General features: G+C 39.9%; 1 protein-coding gene across 1 annotated transcript in view; it reads right to left on the bottom strand.

Annotated features, from left to right (window-relative positions):
- Positions 1-3,870: 3,870 nt before the first annotated feature.
- Positions 3,871-25,027, bottom strand: part of wnt4 (wingless-type MMTV integration site family, member 4) — a 35,352-nt gene continuing 14,195 nt past the window's right edge. Inside the window, exons 2-6 of the mRNA XM_012853670.3 lie at positions 10,792-10,873; positions 9,580-9,733; positions 9,195-9,326; positions 8,850-8,992; positions 3,871-8,041 (exon numbers count right to left, since the gene is read on the bottom strand). Coding sequence (XP_012709124.1) covers positions 7,571-8,041; positions 8,850-8,992; positions 9,195-9,326; positions 9,580-9,733; positions 10,792-10,873 — 982 coding nt within the window. The 3' untranslated portion in view covers positions 3,871-7,570. The remainder of the gene's footprint in view (positions 8,042-8,849; positions 8,993-9,194; positions 9,327-9,579; positions 9,734-10,791; positions 10,874-25,027) is intronic.

The following is a 25,027-nucleotide window of genomic DNA, read 5'->3' as shown; positions in this document are numbered from 1 at the left end:
CTTGAATACTACCAGAAAACAGCATACAGTTGAGCCTTGCTTATTAACATTACATAAGTTGACAAGTTTTGCTTGTTAACATACAGCAACGTTTTCAAGCAAAATGGGAGGTTGACATTTTCCCATTGTCCTGCTGTGTTATGTCTGTCAGGGGATTTTGAAAATATTTTTTAATTTGGAAAGATAATGACTAGTATTTAAAAAAAAAAGAACAAACTGGAAGCTTTCTGTAGGTTTTCTTATTTTTTATACTTTGCATTTCTTGATAGGCAACAGTTTTTGACTTTCAGTTAGTTGTAGCTCAAATATAAACCACTTGTACTGCCTAAGAGAAGATCCGATCAGATGGACTTACCTTCATGAAGGATATCTTATTTCTTAATAAAGAAATTTAATAGAAGAAATTTAATAGAAGTGAAAGTAAACTGTTTATTTCTGCAGCAGTCATTTAAGATTTAAAGGTAAGAAACATTAAACGGACTCTCCCCAGATGGATTTCGTTCCACAGAGCTCCACACATCCATCTGGTATTGCTCCACTGGAGATGGATTTCAGAAGGAGGGGCCTTATTAAAAATCCTATGATTGGATAAACCACTTGTCCGTCGTCTTTACTGATGTGCTACTTCAACCACTCACATCGAAACCAACCCGGGATGCTGATGTTAGGGAAGATCAAGCTCTTGGCAAGACCGGTCAGGATTCAGACAACAATGGAGGCCCGCAGCAAGGAAGCAAGCGGTAACCTTGATGCAGCTATTTCACCAGTGTTGTCCAATCTACCAAATATTCATTTGATAAAAGAACTAGAGAGAACAGCTTTGAAGGCTTTTGTTAGTGTTTCCTAATGTTGTGCTTCAAAGAACACAGCTCTGGATTAAACCAGCTAGGGAGCCAGTGTCCTGTGAATAATCACCATCTTTTCAAGGGGGCTATTTTGTCTAATGCAAAACGCAACAAGGAAGTGACTCCGTCAACAAAAGTATTGTTAAGAGGAGGGGGGCAGGGCGTGAAATGCATCCTTTGCATTTAAAGAGACGGCACCAAAACAAGTTGCTCTCAGATGCACCTCAGAACAGGGGTAAAAGGAGGAACTTGGGGGCAAATTAACAAGGAATTCAGTTCCACTTTATTTACACCACAACCGAACAATTTCAGTCTGAAAAGGAAGAGTTGAATTCCTGTTAAAAATAAAAATTTTCATGTTATCCAAAAAGGTAAAGTTTTGTGCAGACGTTGTAGACTCTAGGTAGTGTTGATTTGAGCTACCTTGTATTTAGGCACTTAATGTTTGGCCTCTTCTGAACAGAGCAAACACTTCCCCATGTGTTCTGTGTCCCTGTATAGTAAACAACAAACATGAATTCTATTGGCTTCTTTTCAACAAGGTCTTTCTTCTTGCCACTCTTCCACAAGGACCAGATTTGTGGAGCAATGATTATGAGGTAATCCAGGTAGTCAACCCAAGACGTGCTGCTGCTTCACACTGGTTCTTTCAAAAACGGCAAAGAACATATTTAACACACCTTACCAATTTGGGAGTTGGATCTAAGTTGCATCATTGTGGATGTCATGCCATGCTTCCTGTCTGCTCTTCTGCGTCTTTTCAGCCCCATTTCAAGTCAGCCACTGTTTGAGCCGACAGAGAACCAGATACATCAAGCTAAAGAAAAGTAAAGAGCTAAGACCCAATAAACTGTTTTGCGTTCATACAATGCTCTCATGTGTGTTTTGCTGAGGGCCTGAATTGAATGCCCGCTCTGCGTCTTATACAACAGGGCAAAGAAACTGTGGAGGCACAAGAGATGAGGAGAGCTGGGGCGAGGGGGGCTCAACAAGAAAGAATTGCAACTGTCATCACAAACAAGAACCATCTGTCTCATTTGTGTAACTTGTTTTCTTTTAATATGAGAAGTATGCTGAAGAGATCTGGGAGTTTGGGAGAGCGCTGGGAGGGCCTGGCTCTCGGATAAATCCAGCCTTCTCCTGGGTTCTCTGAGTGAGTGGCATTAATAACCAGGCAACCCACATGTTTAACCCTTCAGATTCACAACACACCAGAGCAGACAGAGACACCGACAACATCATGGAATCTTCAAACCAAAGTAACATGCAGATATGTAGAGGTGGATTTATATGTAAGATCGCATTTTTGTCCGATTACATCCTATAACTTTATTGACTGCAGAAGAAGGGAAGTGAAAGAAAAAGGTTGTTTGCAATGCTTAATGAAAATCAGCATGATAGGCATTTCAAACAAAAAACAATATCTCAAAATCACTTGACAATATTTTATCTTTGAAGATAGCTGGGGTCGGCCTTGGAGAGAGGCTGAGGATTTCCCTCATCCAGGTGTGAAGTGGAGCCACTGTTCCGCTGTATGGAAATGGGTCAGTTAAGTTGATTCAGTCATCTGACCAGGATGCCTTCAGGGGACCACACTTTGGAGATATCATCAGCACATCCCACTGCGGAGGGGGGAGGGGGGGAGCCCAAATGTGTTCTCCTAGCACATTTACATTTAAAATGTATTTATATTGAACTTATGTTCCTGTTATTAAAAGACAGCAGTCAACCAATAATATTTTTATTCAATTTCTGTTAATGTCAATATAAAAAAATATTGTTTTTTTATTTACATTACACTCATATTAAAATGTCACATCAAAACTTATTCACAATATCAATATATATTTATAATATATATTTATATGGACAAAAAAGAACAAGCAGATGCCACACAGACGAAAGGCCTACGTCACACTGTATCTTTGAATTGCTTTTCTTAATATTACCAAGGAACAAGACTAGTATGAGAATCTGTTGCTAAAACAGTTTTATGTTAACCTCCATCTAAAGGTGCTCCTTTAGTTTTGTAACAGAGAACATTTCAGCCGAATTGGTCTTCAGTTAAAGGAGGGGGAGAGTGTGTCTTTTATTCACCTTACCGACAGTGCACATCAACAGATGGGTGAGGGACAGTGCTGCCTTACTTTATACGTCACACCAAAACAACTCGATGATGAAAAACTTGAGTAGTTTTGAAACTGCAGCCATTCAAAACCTTGCAGGACCTTAATGCTGATAAACCATCCATGCCTGCTATTAGTTTTGACACAGTGGTGCCAAAATAAAATAATAATAAAAAAATAATATAAACATATATATATATATATATATATATATATATATATATATATATATATATATATATATATATATATATATATATATATATATATATATATAAACTCGGCCTGCCAGCCTCTTGTCTCAGAGCAGCAACCACAAGCAGTGTGAGGATTCTCTGACTGACTGGAAGGCTAGATGTCTCACACAGTGCGCGTATGGACACATAAGCCAGCAGACATTCCCAATCAGCGTGGCTCCACGCCACCCACTTCACCCAGGCCATGGCAGTGGTTTAATGAAGGACAGATCCCAGCCATCCTAAACCACAAGTGGTTAGAGTTGCACTCTCTGCAGAGGGGGAATCCAACTAGAACCACCATAAGTCAAAGATATTGAAAGAGAAAGAACAAGCAGGCCAGAGTGGGAAGAGCCGGGGGCCAGTATGATATTAATAGGACAGAAGGATGAACAAAGTTTGTGACATGTGGTCTGCATTTCGCTGTAATCCCTGATCTAGTCCGGTGTTCTGTCCCCCCCCACCCCATCTCCAGATTCCCAGTGCTGAAGAGAATCCATCCATCTTTTATTGATATACTGTCTGTGCTGATGTACGGCACATAAATAACGTTTATAGGTGTCTGGGGGTTCAGGGGAAGACCTCAGGGTGTAATGTAACACACGCACACACACAAACACATGCAAATTGCAAACTGTGGTCACATAATAACACAGCTGAAGACACGGGAAATGGACGATTTTATTGAAATATGTGAATGTCTGTAGTGTGTGTATGTGTGTTGTGGTGAAATAAGATCTCTCATGTTTCTCATTCCACTGTTTTCTCTCTTCTTCCACTTTTTCTCTGAAAGGTATTTAATATTATTTCTCATTCACACACATACAAATACCATATAGTCTTTGTTTTATTTAAAAAATGACAACACTGAACTTTAAAACATCATATTTCATTATCAGCATACATTCATAGGCAGTATGGTCTTCTTCAGTGTCTTTACAGATTGACAGTTTGTCTTTATAATATCATATATAATAACACATCATAGGGAAGCTTGGCTTTAGGGTGGTGTTACAGGAAGTCCTGACAGTGGCATTGCAAACTTTGTGTGTGTGTGTGTGTGTGTGTGTGTGTGTGTGTGTGTGTGTGTGTGTGTGTGTGTGTGTGTGTGTGTGTGAGAGAGAGAGAGAGAGGTGTGTGTATACACTTGTACTTTCAGCTGAGTGAGAAAAGTTTTGCGCATTTTACTAGTAAAGTGAGGACTTTGATGAAAAGTGAGGGCCTTTTTCTGGTCCTCACTCTTTTGGGGGCTAGGGGATAGATTTAGGCCTATGGTGTTAAGTTTGGGTCAGTGTTAGGCCCTAGAAAAGGACTGGAAATGAATGAAAGGCAAGGCAAGGTCCTTACTTTGTATTTATAAGAAGTATATGTGTGTGGGTTTTGTATCTTTGTGAGCACGATAGACGTACAGGGAAAAGCGAATATTCTGTTGGATCCTTGTTGCTGTGTGCCAAGGGTTCTATGTGCGCTTGGAGAGAAAGTGCTTCAGTCATTATGCATGGCGAACATGCTCGGCAGACCTCTAGAAGACCCCTTTGTGTGTGAATACGTGTTTGTCTTTGGAGAGTTGTCTGGTACATGCATGTTACTCATGTTTGTATGAAGCAAACTTAACATTGGACACATGGCGACTAATATCAACATCACTCTGAAAGAGCACAAAAAGATATTCATAATCAATCATTAGAAATCTGTTCTGGTAACTGTTTTGACTGAATGTTTCAGGTGTCCTGGACAGCTGTGGCTGAATGTGGGCGTTTTTTAGCAGCATAGTTTGCCGTGTATTAGGGGTGTAATGATATAGTCAGATCAGGAGACAAGATGACGCTTAATATTTGGTTTGCTAGAAAGGAACAAGATTTATATTCACTTCAGACTATCTAACATTAACTAGACAGCAAGTTATTGGTTTATGTTTGTCGTAGATGCTGTTCGGAGCATCAGTCCCACTACACAGTGTTCCCAGAAACTTTCTGACACTATTTAAAATTTGTTGCAAGCCGTCTTTCGTAAGGAGAGTGTTAATAAGTATTTTGTCCATCTGTCACACTAAACAACTAGAGCATGTATTTAAGCTCATAGCAAGAGATTTTCTTACGACGCGGTTTAACGTGACTTTAGTTTAACGCTTATACATTGTTTTCACGTAACGTCACATATCACCACTAACTGCCATGTTGGTAGGTAGAATTGCTTTAGAAACGGTAGAGTGAGTTTGACAACAGAGGAGTATTTATTTTAATTTGTTTACAAAGCTTGCAATAGTTATTTCATATTGGGTGAAAGGATGTTCTAACCGAGCAGGCGGTTCGGTTAAGCGCAGTTTTCACTACATCCCAAAAATCAGAAAATACCAAGGACTGCAAATGGAGGAGTTGAGTGCTGAGCATTAGCGAGTCTGGATTACAAGATTCTGCCCCGAGCCCCTTTATCACGGTAACTATTTTCTTCATGATTTAATGCGTCTCTGCTGTGGTTACTTTAGCTATGCTATGCTAAACTTCCCCACGGTGAACTCTCGCTCCTCTGCTTTATACTGTCGCCTCACAGCAGTGTCCTGGGTTCTAGCCCTAGGTTTATATATACATACACAATGAGTATACTATACTGAGGGGAATATCTGTGATATTTACTGCAGCACTAGCCAAATGAGCTTAGCTACTGTAGCCTGTATCTGCAGCTAGCAGGGACATGTATGTGTGTTATTGTAATTACTCACTCTGCCAGTCACCAGAACCGTGTTATTAACAGGAAGAGTTCGGACGTCCTTAGCTAAGCCCATATAACACTGGTTGTATGCGTTCATGGATTTCAGGCTGTGAAGCTCCTCAATTGGGTGTTCACTAAATAATTAACTATATTTGTCCGCGCCGTCTGACAGTTGTTTGTTCTCTACCTCATCCCAACAGCAGCGTATCATTTTGTTGCACATTGATCAAGAGTATTACTATACTTTCTTTTTGTTTGCCTGGAAGCCATGATGATTGTGGTTGCCTAGAGCTGCGCTTGTCTACCAACATGGCAGTTTAGGAGCGTGGATCACTTGTGGGAACTATGGATCGGAACTATTTATAGGAAACTCAAAAACATATACTAACGTTTGTGTTGTAAGTGCTAGCCAATCACAGTGCTCTCACTGTGCCAATAAATCATTTGTATCTCGTCTACTTCTGTGTCACTGTTTGTTTCCAACACCTGAACAGATGCCAGGAGAAAGATTTAAGGCAGGCTTCCGTGACCGTTTAACAGTGTTATGAGCCACCCATTTCACAAATCTTTTTTTTCTGTCAACAAAATGAAGCTCAAGAAGAATTTCCTGTCTTACTTCAGAAAAGCGCCTCAAATATAGGTAATGGTGATCCATCATCTTATTCATCTTATCCACCATCTGGTCCGCCATCATATCCAGAACCCATTCTGAAGCCTGCCCCTTATTTTACCAGATAAAGTCAGCAGTTGCATGCCGCCTTATGACACAGACTTTACTCAAAAGAAAAATATTGTTGTGTTTTAGTATTGTAAGATCTCTTGGCATGACGTCTCATTACACCCCTGCTGTGTATGTATATTAGATATGTGGGTTACCTATCACCTGCCTGGGCCAAGAAACAGAACAGAAGGAGATGAAAGTGGCTTTTTCCTCTCCATTATCATTATTATGATCTTCATCCTCCTTGTAGGAAGAAGACCCTAGTGGGCATGTCTACATCAGGGCAATTTAGTGGGCAATGTTAAGGATTCATGGCTAGCTGAGGTTTACTACAGCACATTGAGCAAACCACAGAAGAGCCATGTCTATGTTTCTGTGTGTCATCCGAGTGCATCCTCTGACAGACTCGCCGACTCCCTTTATGACATCCAGCTCTACAAATGAGTCCTGAAAGCAGCAGCAGCATCAAGCACACCGGGCAGGTGGCTCCACATCTGACTCTAATCCCAACTTCACCCTCAGCTGCCCAGTTGCAGCTCCAAATGTGTCACTTATTGTCCCAACTTGTCTCCTTCTGTGTCCACCCTCTGTCAATCTCCTCAGTCTCAACAAATAAGTTAAACAATATAAAAATAAAAAGGCATCAGTGACAAACCGAATTTGAGCGTGAGGGAAACAAAAAGTGAAAATATGTAAAAAAAAAAACAGACTCTATTGCTTTGCTGGGAACAGCCATTACTACAGCAGAATATATTTGTATGATGATGCTTGACCTGATAGTCTCTTTGCGCATTGCTGCTGTAGAAGGGTGGGATGATTTTGAAGCAGGAGAAGAGGGAGCTTCACAAACGTTATTGTTCCCTCTGGGCCGACACTGAAGAGTATAGGGCATTTCTTTTGTGTCCGTCAGCAGTGCCCTCTGGCCCTCTTGCATCATCGGCAAGTATGAATCTCCACCATTTTGCGGCACTGTTTGCATTTCACATAACAGCACCAGTGAAACTTACAACTACACCTGTCCACCACCTCGACTTCCTGTGTCTGGAAGCCACGTCCGCAACACATCAGCTCACAGCCATCAATAGCCTTTGATGTTCTGTTACACTGGCGTCCCACAGTGCCCAGCATACCCGGCGTACGTGGATCAAAGTCACAGAAATCTGGACTGGGCTCCAGGTAGACCAGATCTTCGTCTGTGTGAGGTTTGAACTGGGAATTGCGAGGCACCAGAACTTTAGTGGAGCCCACCTTGTGCTGCTCCACCTCTGTGGCCCCGTCAAACTTTTCCTTGATGATGTTGCCCACCTTGCGGAATGGTGGCATGGCTTTCCAGCAGGTCTTCACCTCACATGAACCTGACACACCATGGCATTTACACTCCACTCGCATGTGGGACAGGATGGCCTGTAGAGAATATCAGGTTATTTCACTGACCTTTAAAGACAATCATTGTGCAAAAACTAGGTTATTTAAAAACTGATACCTTCCATTCACACCAAACCGGTGCGACATTATCATCACTTACAGGTAAAGTAGCTGATTATCTTGTGAAATATAATGTTCTGTGTCCTGGCATTCAGACACAGAACATTACATTACCTAAAGATCCGCTATATGGGAACTTTATCGTCCTACAGTGGGGCCCCACAAAACCAATTCAGGAATGACTTAAAGCAAAGGACAAAAAGTATATCTTCATATGTTATTGTATCTGATGACTAATCAACTACAACAAAACCCCCACAGCCAAAAGAGACAAGAAAATCTATTCCAAGAATTTCAATAGAAGAGGCCTTAAGTTCTTCTTTATTCACGCTCTAACAAGCCTTATGTGTTTTGTTGGGGAAAAGCGGGTCTAATCAATATTCTGTACTCATAATGTTATATGAAGGAGTATGACATAAAACGTTTAAACGATATGAATACTTTTCTAGGCAATGTAAATGTAAATACAGCGAGTTAGGTTGCTTTGACTGGATATCAGTTAGACAAAATAATTAACTTAATTAATTTTTCATCTGATACATTTGGACCAGGGCTTGGCATTTGGACTTTCTCTAATTATTTAAGACTTGGCTGGACTAAAAATGTCCTAAAGTCTGAATTAGACTTTACCAGGCCTTGCCTCAGTTAATCTAAAACTTAATTATCTCAGTAACCTTGAATCTCGACAACAATCCAAATTAAGCTTAAGGAAAGAGCAGTGAGTTACCTTTCTCCCGGCTTCGTTGTTGTGCAGGTTCATGAGAGCGCGGCTGGAGGCCTGGCCTTTACCCCTTTCTCTCACATCCACAAAAGACTGAGAGAAGGCCACTCCATATGCAATGTTGTCACTGCAGCCTGACCACTGGAAACCTTTCAAAACATAAAGATGCACAAAAAGTGGTTATCTGAAATTGTAGCACATGTTATTATTACTGGTGTGATGGATTTGACTTTTTAAGGTTAAAATGAGTTGTTATTAAAAATTTTCAATTTTTTTTGTCTTATTTTCAAGAGAAAATGGTGTTGGCCTTTCTGTTCCCTTTCCATGTGTGAAAACACTGCAGAGACCTACCCTCTGGACTGACTCCATGTACATTGTGGTCACAGCCACATTTTTCCAGCTCTCCGCTGCTGCAGGCCCTTGTGACCGCAAATGCCACACTGGCTGCTGAGATGGCATACACAAAGGCTGCCTCTCGGGTGCCTGACACACGTAGGAAAACACAGACACATTTATATAAATGAAAAGAGCTTCTCGCTCTGACAATATAGATTAAATAAGGAAAATTGAATCAGAAATTAAGCAAAACGCATTGTTGTTCATGCTTTGGGCAGAAACCCAAAGTAAATCAATTTAGCAAATTATTAGAGGTAAATATACTGATGGATGAAGTGTTTTACACCTTTTTTGCAGTAAGTGGCTTCACTTCTGGAGTTGCTGCAGTGTCTAACCCTACCTTGGGTCACTACTTTGCCAAACACCGGCATGGTTTCCAGAGTGGAGCAGTTCCACCGACGATTGCGAAACTGGAACTGACACTCGTCTATAGCCAACTGCGCTCCACGGCGAACTGCATCCATCACCTCAACACTGCGTTTACAGATCTGGACCTAAAACGCAATCAAAGTGGATGTGTTATCGACCAAAACCTCACGTTTGAACTAATTCCTCACCACTGTCCTTTGAGGTGTGGAGAAAAGAAGGGGAGAAGAGCATCAAGTGTAAATAAAGATTTTATTCACACATCCGATCAATCTCTTTGGACTCCTTTGATTGGCTCCATCACCTAGTGGGGAGTAGGGGAGGTGTCTGGGTTTGGGACATCTGGGGGGTCCCTGGGGTGGCATGGATGGGTGGGATCAGTGGCTTGGGTTTTCTGGGGGGCGTCGCCCCTGGGCTGGGGTCCTGATTGGTATGTCGCCAAAGTGCTGCTGTAGCAGCCCGACATAAGATGTGTAAAAAAGTCAAAGGATTTATTTTGTAAATGCAAAACCTTAGCATCAGCTTTACCTTCAGTTAAAGAATAATTTGAAGTAAATCAAAGACATAATATATATTTAGTGGGGATGAATGCACCTAGTCACTGCAGTTAATACAGGAGTTCCTAGCTAATATCAACTTCCATGACCTTTTGCTGGTGTACTGTTGCAAATTTTATGTCTGCTGCTCTGGAACTTTATGGAAATGTTTTGAGCAAAGTTATCAAAGAGTCATATCAAACATTGACTTGCTAATGTTAGCCTAGCAATCTGGCATATAAAAGCTTAAGAAAATGGCGTCGGCAGGAGCAAGATGAGGGATTTCATGTGGATGAAACATTGTGGATTATTTTACTACAAAACCACACGTGGCATTGATTCTAATGAAGCATCTGTTTTTGTACTTGACATTTATTGTATTAACTTTGATGACTAATTGGACTCTTAGTTGGTATTTGCTGATGCATATTATTACGGTGGCATGGACAAATCTTGATCAGGGCATTCGTACTTGACAACATAACCCAGGATTAGAATTTATTTTATTCTAAATTTTCAAGGTCACAGTTGTACCTCAGTTAAAACTTTTTTTTTTTACACAAGATGAGTCCCACTTAAGCCTATTTGAAACTCTAAAACCATTCATGTTATACTAAGTCAATCTTTTCATTAGTTTGCATTGAGTGTACCTGTCTTTGGATGAGGCCTCGTAACCTTTCGCATGTCTCCTCGTCCCTGATGCTTCCCACTGATGACAGCTTTGCCAGGTACCTGACAAAAGAGCACAGCAGGGCAAAATCTCATTAGCATTTTAACGTTCTGTATGTATGTATGTATGTATGTATGTATGTATGTATGTATGTATGTATGTATGTATGTATGTATGTATGCATGTATGTATGTATGTATGTATGTATGTATGTATGTATGTATGTATGTATGTATGTATGCATGTATGCATGTAAGTGTGTGCAGGTGTGTGTGTGCCCGGTAGTTGCGAATGGTCCCCCCTTAAAAGTTGGGAGTTACCACCAAGAGTGATGGAAAACAGGGTAAGTCCCATGTGACATCCACGTCCAGACTGGTAAACAGGTGATGGCTAACCAACCGGACATTGTTGTGATGGACAAAGCAAAAGAAAGAGCAGTAGTGATAGTTGTAGCAATTTGAAGTGACAGCAAGATAACGAACAAGGAAAAAAAAAAGCTTGAGACATACCAAGGGCTCAAAGAGGAAATAGAGTTGTGGAGAGTCAAAGCCTCAGAGGGGATTGGTGCACTTGGAATTGAGATCCCCAACCTGGGGGAGTAGCAGCAGAATCAACCAAGAATCTTTGTCCACTCTAGGAACAGCTAGAATATTGTGTAGAACTCTTAAGCTACTAGAACTATGGTAGAGCACCTAAATTTGAAGTGTAGCCATAGGGGTTTATATCATTCCACACCAACTTTATTTATAGCACACTTTAAACACCCACGGGACCAAAGTGCTGTACACAGAGCAAATGAACAGCGGTTATATGATAGCATTAAACCAATAATAAAATCAATAAGACATGTCTAATAAAACATCTTTATACTAAAATAGTAGATTAATCATAGAATCACAAAACAAAGTAAAATGAACATAAATTAGTCTATAGAATTTCCAGCAAAACAAATTTCAAAAGTCAACATATCAGATGGTGTCAAAGGCCAAGGAGAAGAGATGGGTTTTAGGAATGTATATGCAATCAGAAGGTGAAGAGGCCTGCCTGATGCCTGATTGTATTCTGTGTCCGGTCCTAACCCCCCACCCTGATCCCGGTGGATGGGACCCACGGGTGAAAGGTTATGGGACCCATGGGCCCATCCATCCGGAGATGGGGCCAGCATGAACCGAACAGGCAAACCAATCAGAGCCCACCCCACCAACCCTGAGGTGCTACCTCACCCACACCCTGCCCTCCATACCTAAGCCCTACCCCCATATTCCAGGGGAGAGAAAAAGCACCAGCCCCATCCCCAGCCAATACCTGGGACCCAACAGCCATCCTTAGCCCAGACCCCGACCAGGAGGTCCGCTCCTCCTCCAGGCCCCAGACTCTGGATGGATCGGAGAACAGGGGTGTAAGAAAGACCCTGAGACTGCCTGTTTGCTCAAATGTCGCGTTGTTGCATGTTGTTCTCAAGTACGTTTAAAAAAGGGGGGTTGTAGCACAACCCAACACCCTCTAGAAGGTATAAGGCCCCAGCGCACCCCCTCCCCATGCACCCTATCCAGAATACTCAATGTCTAAATGTCAATGGGCAGAGGAAGCCACCACGTTTTCTAAAAATAGAGCCAAGAGGGAGCACACAGAGCGTGAAGCAGAGGGGCCCCTAAACTGAGCTCTGTGGGACACCACAAAAGAGAGAAGCAGAGAAGGACATACGGTCAATACTAAAAAAATCACTATATAAATAGTGAGTATACACACACAAACATATCCTTGTTTTAAGTACAAAGGGAGGACCGTAACTTGACCTCCATTGACTTCAATTCATTTTCAACCCTTTCTATGACTTTACCCTGAGCATAACTCTAAACCTAACCTTTACCAGTATATACTTAACCCTAACCGTAACCAAAATCTGATAGAAACCTTAGTCCTAAACCTTACCCTTAGCCCCCAATAAAGTGAGGACCATACGTTTGGTCCTCACTTACATCACTTACATCAAAGTCCTCACTATATAAATCAAATTAGCAAAGAGTGTTCTCACTCTGCTGCAAGTACAAGTATACACACACACACACACATTATATATATATATATATATATATATATATATATATATATATATATATATATATATATATATATATATAAAATGGGTGTTCTTGCTTATGTTTTAGGCAGGAAAAGTGGGAATAGGGTGGACAGGGTTGGGTTTTGTGTTGATATGGGAAAGTTTTGGATGGATGTGCGGTTGAGAGGAAGTAAAGTGGCTTATCACACACACCACCTCCAGGCCAGACAGGTCAGATATGCTACTAACGGACACACACACAATAGAAGAAGATGTGTGAGAAAATGACAGTGGACAGAATAACCTGATCCTCCCACCTCCACCTCAGACCCATATCTCAAGTCCCAGCTGCAGCGTACAGAAATAGGCCTTCTCATAACCCCCTGATTATGTAGTGTCTGCTCTGCTCCACGGCCAACAACAGCATTCAAACATGTGTTGAGTCTAAAAACATGTTGTTTTTCAAAAACAAAGGAGTACAATCAATCCTAATATTCAACAAAGATTGAATTGACGCAGTCATTTTCTTAAGATAAACACCTGTGCCTTTAAAGAGTCCACTTCAGAAGGGCTGGTTTTGAGTGAATGCGGTCCCATGCTGTTACACTGTTGCTGCTCTAATGGTTTACATTCTCTGGAAGAGGGACTGAAAGTGCTTCATTGTATGTCTGGATGTTAAAAACAGAGTTGTTTATATGAGCTTATATGTTTTTTGTTTATATGAGCTTAGCTGTTTTCCTCTCAAAGGAGAGGAAAACAGCTACTGTGACAAAATCATTAACTTAATGAAGATGAATTATGAAAGTCGTCAACACAAACTTTGTTGTATGAAGTACAATCAAATTCTGGGGTCTTATTACAAACATTACCAACTTTGATGCAGTTGTGGCTTTGCAAAGACCCGAACCCTATGAATGGAAAATATTTAACATAGTCCAAAATGGTGTATTCTACAGTCTTTAGCTGTCTTCTTCATCTTAATTTTTTTTCTTCATCCTCCTTGCCTCCCCGATCATATTTTCCTGTAGAGCTGATCTTTGTCCAGTGTTTTTCATACTTGTTAATAGTATGTAGGTGTTTTATGCATTTTTATGCAAGGTATGTACAAAACACTTGCGTTTGGCACATACATTATGTGCTATGGTTTTGCATTTCTTAAGGTCACGCTGCTCAGTGGCACACTTCTTTGGGTTTTTGATTATGCTTTTTTACTAATAACTGTACAACTTATTTTGTATAACTTTTATTTTTTGATTTTATATATTTTCTTAAAATCTTTGTCTGTATCTGTATGCTTCTATTTCTATTCACTTTGCTGCAGGTACACCTGAATTTCTCCTTAGTGGAATAGTAAATGACATTTCTGTTCTATTTCTATTCTACTTTTCAGTTTCTGGTTGCTCAACAAATATCAGTTTCAAATATCTACCTTAAGTGACCCAGTAGACAGCTGGTCCCTGACCTTGTTCCACTGGCTCTGCATCAGTGCGAAAGACAAAGTAGTGCAAAGACAATAATTCTCAGTAATTCTGAACAACATGTCATGGCTTTTGGCCATTCCAAAATATTTGGTCAAATTCCAGTGCACCTTAGCCCTTTTCCCAGGTGTAACAACAAACTCAGTCAACCTGCACATCCTTTTTTATCTTTTCTGTGTCCAGGTGACCTATGGCCTCTTTGTTTTACACTGAAACACACATGACAGGTTTGCACACGATGCCCTCTGACACCTACTTGTCCCAGCCAGGACAGTATGAGGGAAATTTGTCTTGTGGTTCGTCTGTAAAGCTACACTGGTGCAATTTAAGGACATGCCCACTGACCCTGTGAAAAACGATGAAAATCGGACATTTTCATTAAGCTATGACTCTGAGAAGTATAAGAGGACTTTTGGTCATCCTACTATAGATGGAGTTACATCATGAATGGGTTGAACACATACCAAATATTGTTCTAAGTTAGTTAAGCTAATTTAACCACATTTTACCTTTTTTAAGATGAAGATGAAGTTCTCTAACTTGGATCTGCAGTGAACCAGGATTCACTGAATCATTCTTATGGTGATAATGTGTGCAGAGTTTTCTGTTAAAGGAACGCCAGTGCTCGAATCATTCCTTTCAACTATTGTTCTGATATCAGCAGTTTGGGCTGATAATCAACGGACAATACCTAACAGACCGAGAGATATTCGATAAACATTAAATACCTCAAAAACATGCGTAATGGCCCAACACTGTTTTCAATCATCCCATGGGTTGATATGTTACATAATTTCTTTGCACCATCTCTTTGTACCATCAGCATGAGCATTAGTACACTTAAACACTATATCACAGCAACTTCAGATGATCCAGTTTGTTTGAGGTGATTCAAAGTATGTTCCACAAGGCACAAACAAAGAACAAAATTATAAATCAAATTGCACATTGTTAAAAGCAGGACAATTTACTTTTGGACCATTAGTCTTTACAACTAGACATGGATCTGCTGAAAGTTTCTCTGACTTGTTTTATGAGTTTGAGGTTGTGAGTTTCCAAGACCACACATACCTCCGTAAATCCCTGTTTGTCCATTTAAATCAAGCCATGGCACACAACCAGACTGAGGAGGACTTTCTGTCTGTCACACTGCTTGCATAACTTTAATGGAATCCAAAGTTCTATTTTCTACTAGGGCTTTGTGTCATTGAAATGTAATCAATACTAAATATATGATAAAACCATGACTATTATTTGTAATTTGTCTGAAGTTAGAACACAACTTCTTAACACTGTTCAGTTTAGGACTAAAACATTTCCGTTATATTTTTGTAGTATTATTATTTTTATTAACACCATATATTGCCTTAAAGATGTCCTCCTTCTGGAGGTCAAAAGACGACCCTTCTTCTCTCACCCTCTCATTGCCACCTTTGTGCAATTCAGATAATCTCCCCTCTTTCTTTCTTTGTGTCTTTAATGGTCTTCTTTTTCTCTTCTTGTCCAGACAGAGTCTGTATTAAACACTCATCGCTGTGATAACCTTGTTGTCTGCCACTCCACCACATCTCAGCCACATTGGCTTGCCTCTTGCCTCAAAGCTGACTTCACTGTCTCCAAACGTTCCAGCCACACCAGCTCGTTGCTTAGCATTTCTCATGATTCTGCATTGGTTTTGAATCAGGAAGCTCAGTGTATTATTAAGTTTTACTACGAGTTTCTGATATTTAAGGAGATTTCCAAAATCAAGCTAATCCAAACCCACAACACTTAAAGGCTACACATGAGCTATCTATTCAAAAGCAACTGCTGTAGTACTGCAGTCTAGCCCATTTCAAACTGTTATCTATCTTTGGATAAGTGTGGAAAAAGAAAACATCGTAGGGAAGAATATTTTTTGCAACACTTAATTTCTTGTTTCAGTATCAATGTGAAAAATATCAGAATTTCTAAATAGAAATTGGTCTAATTAGTATACTTTTGAGTTTGTTCTATCCACCCATCCAGTGCTGAGATATTCTAAGTAACAACAGACAAGATGTCATAATCTTGCACTCATTTTAATTGCCACCACAGCCAAGGGTCCTGAAAACCAATCTTAATCCTAAAAATGATCTCAAATGTAAGGCTGAGAAAAATGCTTTGCCACACCAGCCAGGTAATCCGATTCCTCTAATGTCGACAGCAAACAGGGCGCCCCTACTCGACAAAGGGAAGGCATCAATTCTCCATTCACTGCAGATGATAAGCAATGCAAAACTCAATCAGGGTGTAACTGTGAGAATAAAGGCTATTTTTTACCTGCTGCTGGTGTGCCCCCCTTGTTCTAATGCCAACCTGGGCCATGCCCACATCCAGGGGCGGATGTAGGAAATTTGCCCTAGGCAAAGAAAGGCATGGGGCCCTTTGAATTGTGAAGACAACACATAAAACAGACCCATTATACAGGTACAGAAATTTTAATAGAATAGACATACATTATTTTTTCTACCTTTTGTTCCTCTTTTCTTATCCCCTTTCTTGTTGTTTTCCTCTCTGTATTCGTTTGTCCCTCTTTCTAGTAGACAAGCCATGATCTGCTTATCTCAGGGCCGGCCCGGGGCAAAAGCGAACTAAGCAGCCGCTTGGGCCCCCTGGTGGCCAGGGGGTCCCCCAATTTATAATTTTTTTATTTTTTACAATTAACAATTCAAAAACTCAAACAAGTGATATAAATGAATGCATGAATGATGATGAAATAATTTATTTAATATGTTTTGTGACAGTTTTAAAAAAAAGATTGAAGTATTTTTTTGTATCGTTTATTAATTTTTTTTAAATTAATACATAACCTCACTGTATTCGTTTATAATATTCGCTACAGTCACAGGCTATGATTTCGGTGACCCTTAAGAAAAATAAAGATCTACTTAGATGTGAATCATTTCGTCCAGTGAGTCTATTCGGATGTCATTATAAGATATTGACCAAAGTACTAGGAGCGAGGATTGAGCCTGTTATAAGTAATATAATACATGCTGACCAGACAGGATTTGTTGCTGGTTAACAACTTCCCAGTAATCTCCGTCGCCTTTTTAATTTGATATACACTGCTGATGATAACATTGATCAAAAGATTGTAATATTCCTAGATGCCCACATAGCCTTTGATAGAATAGAGTATCTTAATTTGTTTAACACCCTTGAGAGATTGGGATTTGGTCCTAAATTTTGTTCGTGGATTGAGTTAATATATGCGAATCCTCAAGATATAGTAAGAACGAATAACATAATATTTGACCCATTCCCTCTGTTTCGGGGGAACAAGAGCAGGGGTGTCCTCTGTCACGCCTGCTCTTTGATGTGGCAATCGAGCCCCTTCCAATAATGTCGAGGAATGCTGCTGAACTGGGGGAATACGCAGGGGGATGAAAAATCAAACTTTCGCCATAGGCTGACAACCTTCTCCTTTTCCTGTCACATCCTGCCACAAGCATTTTCGGTGGCTCTCATTATTGAAAACTTCGGGAGGGTTTCGGGTTCTAAAATTAATCTAGAAAAAAGTGTTTTTCCCAATTAATGAACAGTCGAGGAGACTATCATTCCAGGCCTATACTTTTGCAACCACGAAAGACAAACTCACATATTTAGGTGTTATGGTAACAAGCAAATATAAAGATTTATTTAAGCACAATTTTAAAGTAACAGCGGATAAGGCGAAATCAGATATGGAAAGGTGGTCATCTCTCCCAATATCATTGGCAGGTAAGATAGATTCTCAAAATGATCGTACACGCACACAAACACACACACACACACACATACACATACACACACACACACACACACACACACACACACACACACACACACACACACACACACACACACACACACACACACACACACACACACACACACACACACACACACACACACCTCATCCTCACTCTCCCCCTCTCTCTCTGGCCTCGGGTGATTGCGTGCCTAAATCCTTGGGGTCTAAGCTCGCTGGAGCCAGTGGTGTTGTGAGGCTGCGATGTGTAATGTAACACAAACAAACTGCAGCCTGCAAGCGCACCACGATCCAGGTGGAATGCTCCAGTGGTCTCATCCAAACCCCCTTCCCCCGGCACCTCTATTTTCTGAGGGCAGGGAATGAAAATGGCAGATAAAACTAAACAGCAGACATACTCAAACATGCTTCATGAGGTAAGGGATAATGTCCTTCAAGATGTCCGTTATCAGAAATTAATGGACTTTACGGAAGCAACCATCCGACATGAAGCGACACCTAGTGCCCGCCTACCATTCTGATAATAGACAACTGTAAGGGCATTATCCCGCTTATACCATGGTCACTTGCGAAAGAAAGAAATATTAAATAAATTTTTTTTTCTCATTGTTATAATCGTACGTTTTTCACAAGAAGCGGCTGAAAGAACTATTTAATATCTCTCGTTGTGATGTGTTGCCAAGGTAACCAACATCAACTGTCTTGCCGTGACCGGCTAACGTTTTGCGCCAGAACAATAATTAAGATCAGACAGGCTATTTGACCGGGACATTTTTTTTATAGGTGTCCCATAATGTGTGATAAATAACATGCAAAAGTATTAGTCATTATTTTTCATGATGTTTCACCTCTGACAGCGCCATTGCCCAGCATTCCTGGTAAAGGCATGTAAAGACCTAACAAATCTAACAAATTCATTCTTTTTGCTGCAGCATAATTTTCACTTTCACATTAGTTTTGCAGAGGTTTTTCTGTTGAACTGTGTTTAGCATGAAAATTTCAACCCAAGACTTCTTGTTTAACATGGGTATATTTTGGGGGTCAGACTTGATTGCATACATTTTTGATTCATTTATATATATACATAATATACAGAAATAGTCATGCCTTTCTCGGTTCCCTCATTTCAGGCACAGATTCAACTCTGGTATGTGGTAGTAAGGCCCCTGAGGTTCATTGGGCAGTCTCAAAGAAGATGCACCGGATGCATCAGTTGTTTGAAAAGACAAAAAACAAAAAACAATGGTAATTTCCTTCTCGGTATGCAGTAAAGTTTTCCAGACTTCTGCTAATGACCTTATTATCTGACTCAGGTGTGTTGAAGCCGAGTAACAAATAAAATTTGCAGGACACCACTGCTCAGTAGCATCTTAATCAGCTTTATGTCTGGGCTTTAAATAGGTGAATTCAAAACCTTTGTTTTTATTTTTCAGTCATGCAAAGATGGACTTGCTGGTGGGTTTTGGATCATCGCATTGCTGCATAACCCAAGTGCTCTTGAGCTTAAGGTCAAGAACCTTTCATCAAACATTCTCTTTTTTCTACCAAAGAGCAAAATTCATGGTTCCATCAATCACAACAGGTCCCAAAGCAGCAAAGCAGCCCCAACCCATCACACTACCACCATGTTTGACTGCCGATATAACACTATTTTCCCCAAATGCTTTGTTAATTTTATGCCACATATAGCAGGACTCACCTTTCAGAAAGGTCTACGTTTATGTCATCGGTCCACATAATACTTTCCACCAAGGATCAAGATACTTTGTGGCAAATACAAGACTGGCCTTTCTGTTATCTTTGGTCAGCAGAGTTTTTTTTCTAGGAACCATCCAATGACCTTAACTAAGCCAAGTGAGTTCTGCAGTGGTTTTGTGATCTCCTGGATGAGTCATCAGTGCGCTCTCAGGGTAATTTTGGTATGCCATCAACCTCTGGGAAGGTTCACCACTGTTCCGAGTTTTTTCCATGTGTGGATGTCGGTTCTTACTGTGGTTTGCTGGAAACGTCTTAGAACTGGCTTTGTGACCTTTCCTAGCAGAGATGCCGATGACTTCTTCCCCATCTGTTCTTGAGTCTCTTTAGAACATGGCCTGATGGGGTACTTTTAAGCTTACTCACGTGCCTTATGAAATCATGAAAATGGATGAAAGTATCTGGTTAATCACAATGACTTTGTGATTTAAAAACAGGAGGAATTAGATTTTCACAAAGGGCCAGGGTGATTAGGTTAGCTTTTTACCCTTCATAAATGACATCATCAAATGTAAACTGTCCTTTGCATTTACCATTTAACCCTTAAACATGTCAAAAATCAGCTTTGCTAGATTTGAATAGAGAATGTGCTGTTTTGACACTGGGAAAACTCATGTCATGATTTCAATTCTTTTTACACATATTGAATTGTGAGAAGTGCTTTATTTGCCCAACTTGAATTATACTTCCTTACAAATTGTTACTTTGAAAAATACTGGGTGAGTCAGGAGAGGATCAATAAAAAGCGATGACCCGAACTTAAGGTGTCTGAGCCACTTCTGTATTTTTTTTTAAATGTCTTAATCAAATGTCTTCATTGAGAGCAACGTCGAACGAAACTAAAATTCCTGGGCTGTGAGCACAAACATGATAAACGAAGCTGATTCTGACTAGCTTCTGCAATTTCACCACTAAATGTTGCATCTGTAGTTACAACTCAAAGTAGAACATATCATCAGCTATGAACAAATCAATGTCATAGATTCCTTACTGCTCACATTCTTATTCAAAGCGCTGGATTATTTTAATAAAAGTCTATTTAACCTTTAAAAGGTTCATTTCCTTTCTCTTCACGGGGAGTTATACGTTTAGTTTTTTTCTGCAGTATGGCAATAAAGATGAGGCCCTCTTTAGGCCCCCTTAGCCTTTGACAAGTCAACCGCCAGCTTAAGTGTGCTCACATAAACGAAAGTAGGGCTTCCTACAGCTGGCTTTCCACATTGGTCTTCTACCTGCTACGTTTCTTCATCGGAGCCAAATTTTTTGAAGTGTGCAACCATAAACCTGTCCGGTCAATCGACCCTCCAAATCGGAGCCCTAAATCTCTGCAACCACTCCAGAGTTACCATGGAGCTGTTGGCTCTTTCTCTGATAAATGCTCTGCCTGCCCGGCCGCTCAGTGTAGGCGGACAGCCTTGTCTGATTTGCTTTACAGTTGTTTTCAGATGACAGACCGAACGTTGCTCTGAGATGTTCTGTGTTGTTTTACAGTGCAACCTAACCCTTTAAACTTCACTTCTCCATAACTTTCTAAATCACCTGTCTGGTGTCTTCTTTGATCTTCACTATGTTGTTAGCTAACTAATGTTCTGTAACAAACCTCTGAGGCTTTCACAGAACAGCTGGATTACGTCCTCTCTTACTAACCTGGCCACTTCTGAAAGCACTTGACTTTATTTAAAGGTATCGGAGAAATGGAAATACTTTCAAATTTTTACGTCGAAAAATTTGAAAACATTTTCCTTCCAGTTTATAATTATGTGCTATTTTCTATCTACTTTTCGCATAAGGTATCATTAAACTACATTGATGTTTCTTTTTAATTTTAACGTGAAAAATATCAAAACGTTAAAGGTTAATGAATGTTGAAAAAGAAGTTGGAAAATAACTAAACAACAGTTTAAAGGTAATATGTTTAGTTTAAAAGTAACTTTGGAAGATGGTTTTGTTGGCAAGAAATGAATGTAGTCATGTTGAACGCTAAGGACCCAAAATATTGTTTCACCATTCTTGTGTTTCAGAATCAAAAGAATCAACAAGTGTCGGATTTAGATGTTTCTCACATTTTAGAAAACTTTTTTGCTTCTCTGGATTAAAAACAAGTTTTGCATTTTCCCCAGTTTTCTTTACAAAAAAGCATGAAAAGAGAACCAACTAGAAGACATCCAAAGGGACACCTGTGGCACCACAGTGCCCTATTAAAGCCTGGTTCAACCTGTTGGACCTGGACAAACTTCCTCAGAAAACAGAACCAGAATCTATGTATGCTGCTGCACACTTTGAGCCTCCATCATTTTAAACATCATTTTAAATGTGTATTTATGTAAAAATATCCACATGTTTACCTTCCTGGCTCCGAGCACACAGTGGATGGTACACAGGAACATATATATATATATATATATATATATATATATATATATATATATATATATATATATGCATATATATTGCATGGATGGCAAAAGCAAAGAGACCAACTGGAAGAAAAGCATTTTCTTAGCTGGGCAAGAAAACTAAAGCGAACTAGCAGATTTTGAGTCTCATATTTTGAACATATTTTGATGTAGTAAAATCAATTGGGCTGAAGGAAAAAGATCAAATGGAGCTCCTCTGGCACAGATTTGAAGCGTTAGGAAAACAAATGACCTGAGTTCACCCTCACTGCCCTTCTCCACAGAAAACACACCGCATGCAAAACAGACTGTTGCCTGTAGAAGGCGCTGTTCTCTCATTTTGATCCTGTCCACCTTCCTTATGCTGTTCCTGAAGTGGTGAACTTTAGTGTCTCTCTCCTGGTGGCTTCAGGTAACAAGACAGTACTGATTTGTATGTTTCTTATTTGGTGTTAAAAGCAATACTAAGAAGAAATCATGTCACAAAAGCATTTATCTTACTTTAGTATGCATTGTTTACTTTCAAAAACTGGAAACTGTGAAATTGTTCAAATATATATATGTAAGGAAACAGCATTATTAATTGCAGTGGATAACTTAATAGTTAATTTTTTTCATTCTTTTTTATTTATACATTTATTCAGCTATCTGGGTAGAGAGAGTTTCGTTGCTGGTTTTCAGTTTAAGGTTTTCCCCTGCATATGCCAATTTGATCAAATTCTGATTTCTTTTACTGAACTATAATCACAAATATTAGAATGTTTCTGTCCTTCTGGCTGTGATCTATTATTCATGATCTATATTAAAACCAGAGTCAACATAACATCTCTTAGAATGTAGATCTTTAGCTTACTCACTACAATTTGTCAAAAGGATGCCAACATTTTCCACCTTCGTCTTGTTCTATAACTCACAGATATCAAAAGAATTAAAGAATAAAACAGAGTGTCATACACCAGCCTTCCTGGTATCTGCTAATGTCTTGCTTCTCTTTAAGTGGGTTTTTGTATGAACAGTTGACATGACAACACTTTCCCTTTTAACAGCTGCTTGCAACTTTTATGCTTCCTCTGACTTTGTTTTTAAACACTTCACTGATACTGAAAATAGATAACTAAGTCTTTTTCCCACACAAACAATTTCCTCAGCAAAGATTGTTGTTCTCAGTGCAACTGAGAAGCTATTAGGCATTGTGTGTTCACTTATCAAGAAAAACACAGATTTTTTAGTCATCTTTTAGGGCCGTTCAAGCTGAAAATTGTCAGATTCCAATCAGTTTCACAGTGCATCTCTAAGTTTTACAGAAAGAGTCCAGATGCAAAGCACTGAAACCTAACCTGGTCAGCCAGATTGATAATGTGTAGCACTCTGGTTCTACACATTATTAATCTAAGACCGCTCCATTTGAATCCGTTTGGGAAAGGGGGGAATTTCAGCAGAACTCTCAAAGCTGACTAGGCAAAGTGACACCTAGTACCTGCCTATCAAAGGTTGATTTTAACCAATCATGGTATCAATGTAAGCAGCAGGAGCTATGAGAAACCACAACTTACACTGGTCAAGGCACACTTATTTAGATAGTGACACTGATGACAATCACGGATTCTGACAAAAAAAAGATGTGATAGCAGCACCTACTGCGCTGCCATGTTTATGTTGGTCTGGCTGTGGGCTCTTGCTTTTGTCACAGCTGGACGTCCCGCCTTAAACGGCCCAACCCGTTTTGGTTTGGTCCTGAATGGGTGAGGCGTTAGGTGTACACTAGGGAATGGCACAACAAGGGAAGATCAATATGATATTTGCCGTTGGCCTGACAATTTCCCTAAGAGGCCATAAACTGGTAGTAATGCCAGGACAGTTTTTGAATAGACTTGTTGGGGCATATTCTACAATATGGTACAAAGCATGCACCACACGAGTAATTAAAAACAGAAAACACAAAAATGTGATTAGTTTACAAAAAATGCAATCTGAAAGTTGTCACAGCCAGAGAGAAGAACAAAAAGCTGAAAATGAACCAGAAACAGTAAAGGAAAAGCGATTATGATATGCTACCTTATTAAAAGAACAAGGTTTGTCTTGCAAGCTATTCATACTTTCACATGTTGTCACATACTTTATAAGCTCAACAGTTTGGCAGTTAGTCTGGCAATTATGGCAACAAGGAGTCTCCTCCGTCTTTGCACATCGACAGACTGAATTTCCTGCCCATTTTTCTTGGCAGTGTGTCAGGCTCAGTCAGATTAGTGTCTTTAAAGATCTGTTTTTGGTGTTGGAAGTTGTCAGTTGGATTTAAATCTGGACTTTGACTAGGCCAGTCTAACACATGTATCGGCTTTGATCTAAACTTCAACCAATTGTGACTTAGTGTGGATCTATCAAATAAAATCCACAAAACATACATTCAAGTTCCCAGCTGTAATGTGACACAAATGAAAGTGTGAATGCTTTGGTATGGTACTGTATACATGAATCTACCATGTTAAAAACTCATGACAAGGTAAACCCAGAATCAAGCCACAAATGTGGCCTTGTTGCCCAGTGTTGTGCTTTCTCAGAATTTCTCCTCATTGTTCTCCGTCATTGTTTTGACGGCAGAGAGTCTGCAAGATCAAAAGCTTGTCCCGCTGCTGTACTCCGCTTTTAAATGTTCGAGTGCAACAAAGAAGCCGAATGGCCGGGATATTTTGCACTGAAAAGGACTGAGCAGAGAAGATAAGCAAAGAGGCATCTGCTGGATGACTACATGT

Source organism: Fundulus heteroclitus, chromosome 20 (assembly GCF_011125445.2).
Source record: "Fundulus heteroclitus isolate FHET01 chromosome 20, MU-UCD_Fhet_4.1, whole genome shotgun sequence".
NCBI lineage: Eukaryota > Metazoa > Chordata > Actinopteri > Cyprinodontiformes > Fundulidae > Fundulus > Fundulus heteroclitus.
The sequence above is the reverse complement of the archived record's forward strand: the minus strand, read 5'-3'. Positions and strand labels throughout refer to the sequence as shown.